We start from the raw sequence: 245 nt of genomic DNA on the forward strand, positions 1-245 counted from the left end.
TCATGCCGGGGGACCTGCGCCTCGGCATCGCTTTCTCCTCGCTCTCAATGGAGCCCGGACGTTTTCTACAATGACTTTCCCTGAGCTCAGCAATGGCAGCTTGAGTGGGAACAGGACGGGACAGGGCAGCCAGAGTGGTGCCAACCGGTCCTGGGGGCTGCAAGGTGAGGAAACCCCCGAGGGCAACGGCACCACGTTGACTTTCGCCTTGGACGTGCAGGCGGGGGGCGTCGGGGGGTTCACGG

The 245-nt window shown here is 64.1% G+C and overlaps 1 protein-coding gene across 1 annotated transcript in view; it reads left to right on the forward strand.

Moving 5' to 3' along the window:
* Nucleotides 1-70: 70 nt before the first annotated feature.
* ADRA1D (adrenoceptor alpha 1D) overlaps nt 71-245 on the forward strand; it is a 46,026-nt gene continuing 45,851 nt past the window's right edge. Inside the window, 2 exon segments of the mRNA XM_010015822.1 lie at nt 71-241; nt 244-245. The exon segment at nt 244-245 is cut by the window's right edge and continues 812 nt beyond it. Coding sequence (XP_010014124.1) covers nt 71-241; nt 244-245 — 173 coding nt within the window.

Source organism: Nestor notabilis, unplaced genomic scaffold (genome assembly GCF_000696875.1).
Source record: "Nestor notabilis isolate BGI_N333 unplaced genomic scaffold, ASM69687v1 scaffold576, whole genome shotgun sequence".
In the NCBI taxonomy this organism is placed as follows: domain Eukaryota; kingdom Metazoa; phylum Chordata; class Aves; order Psittaciformes; family Psittacidae; genus Nestor; species Nestor notabilis.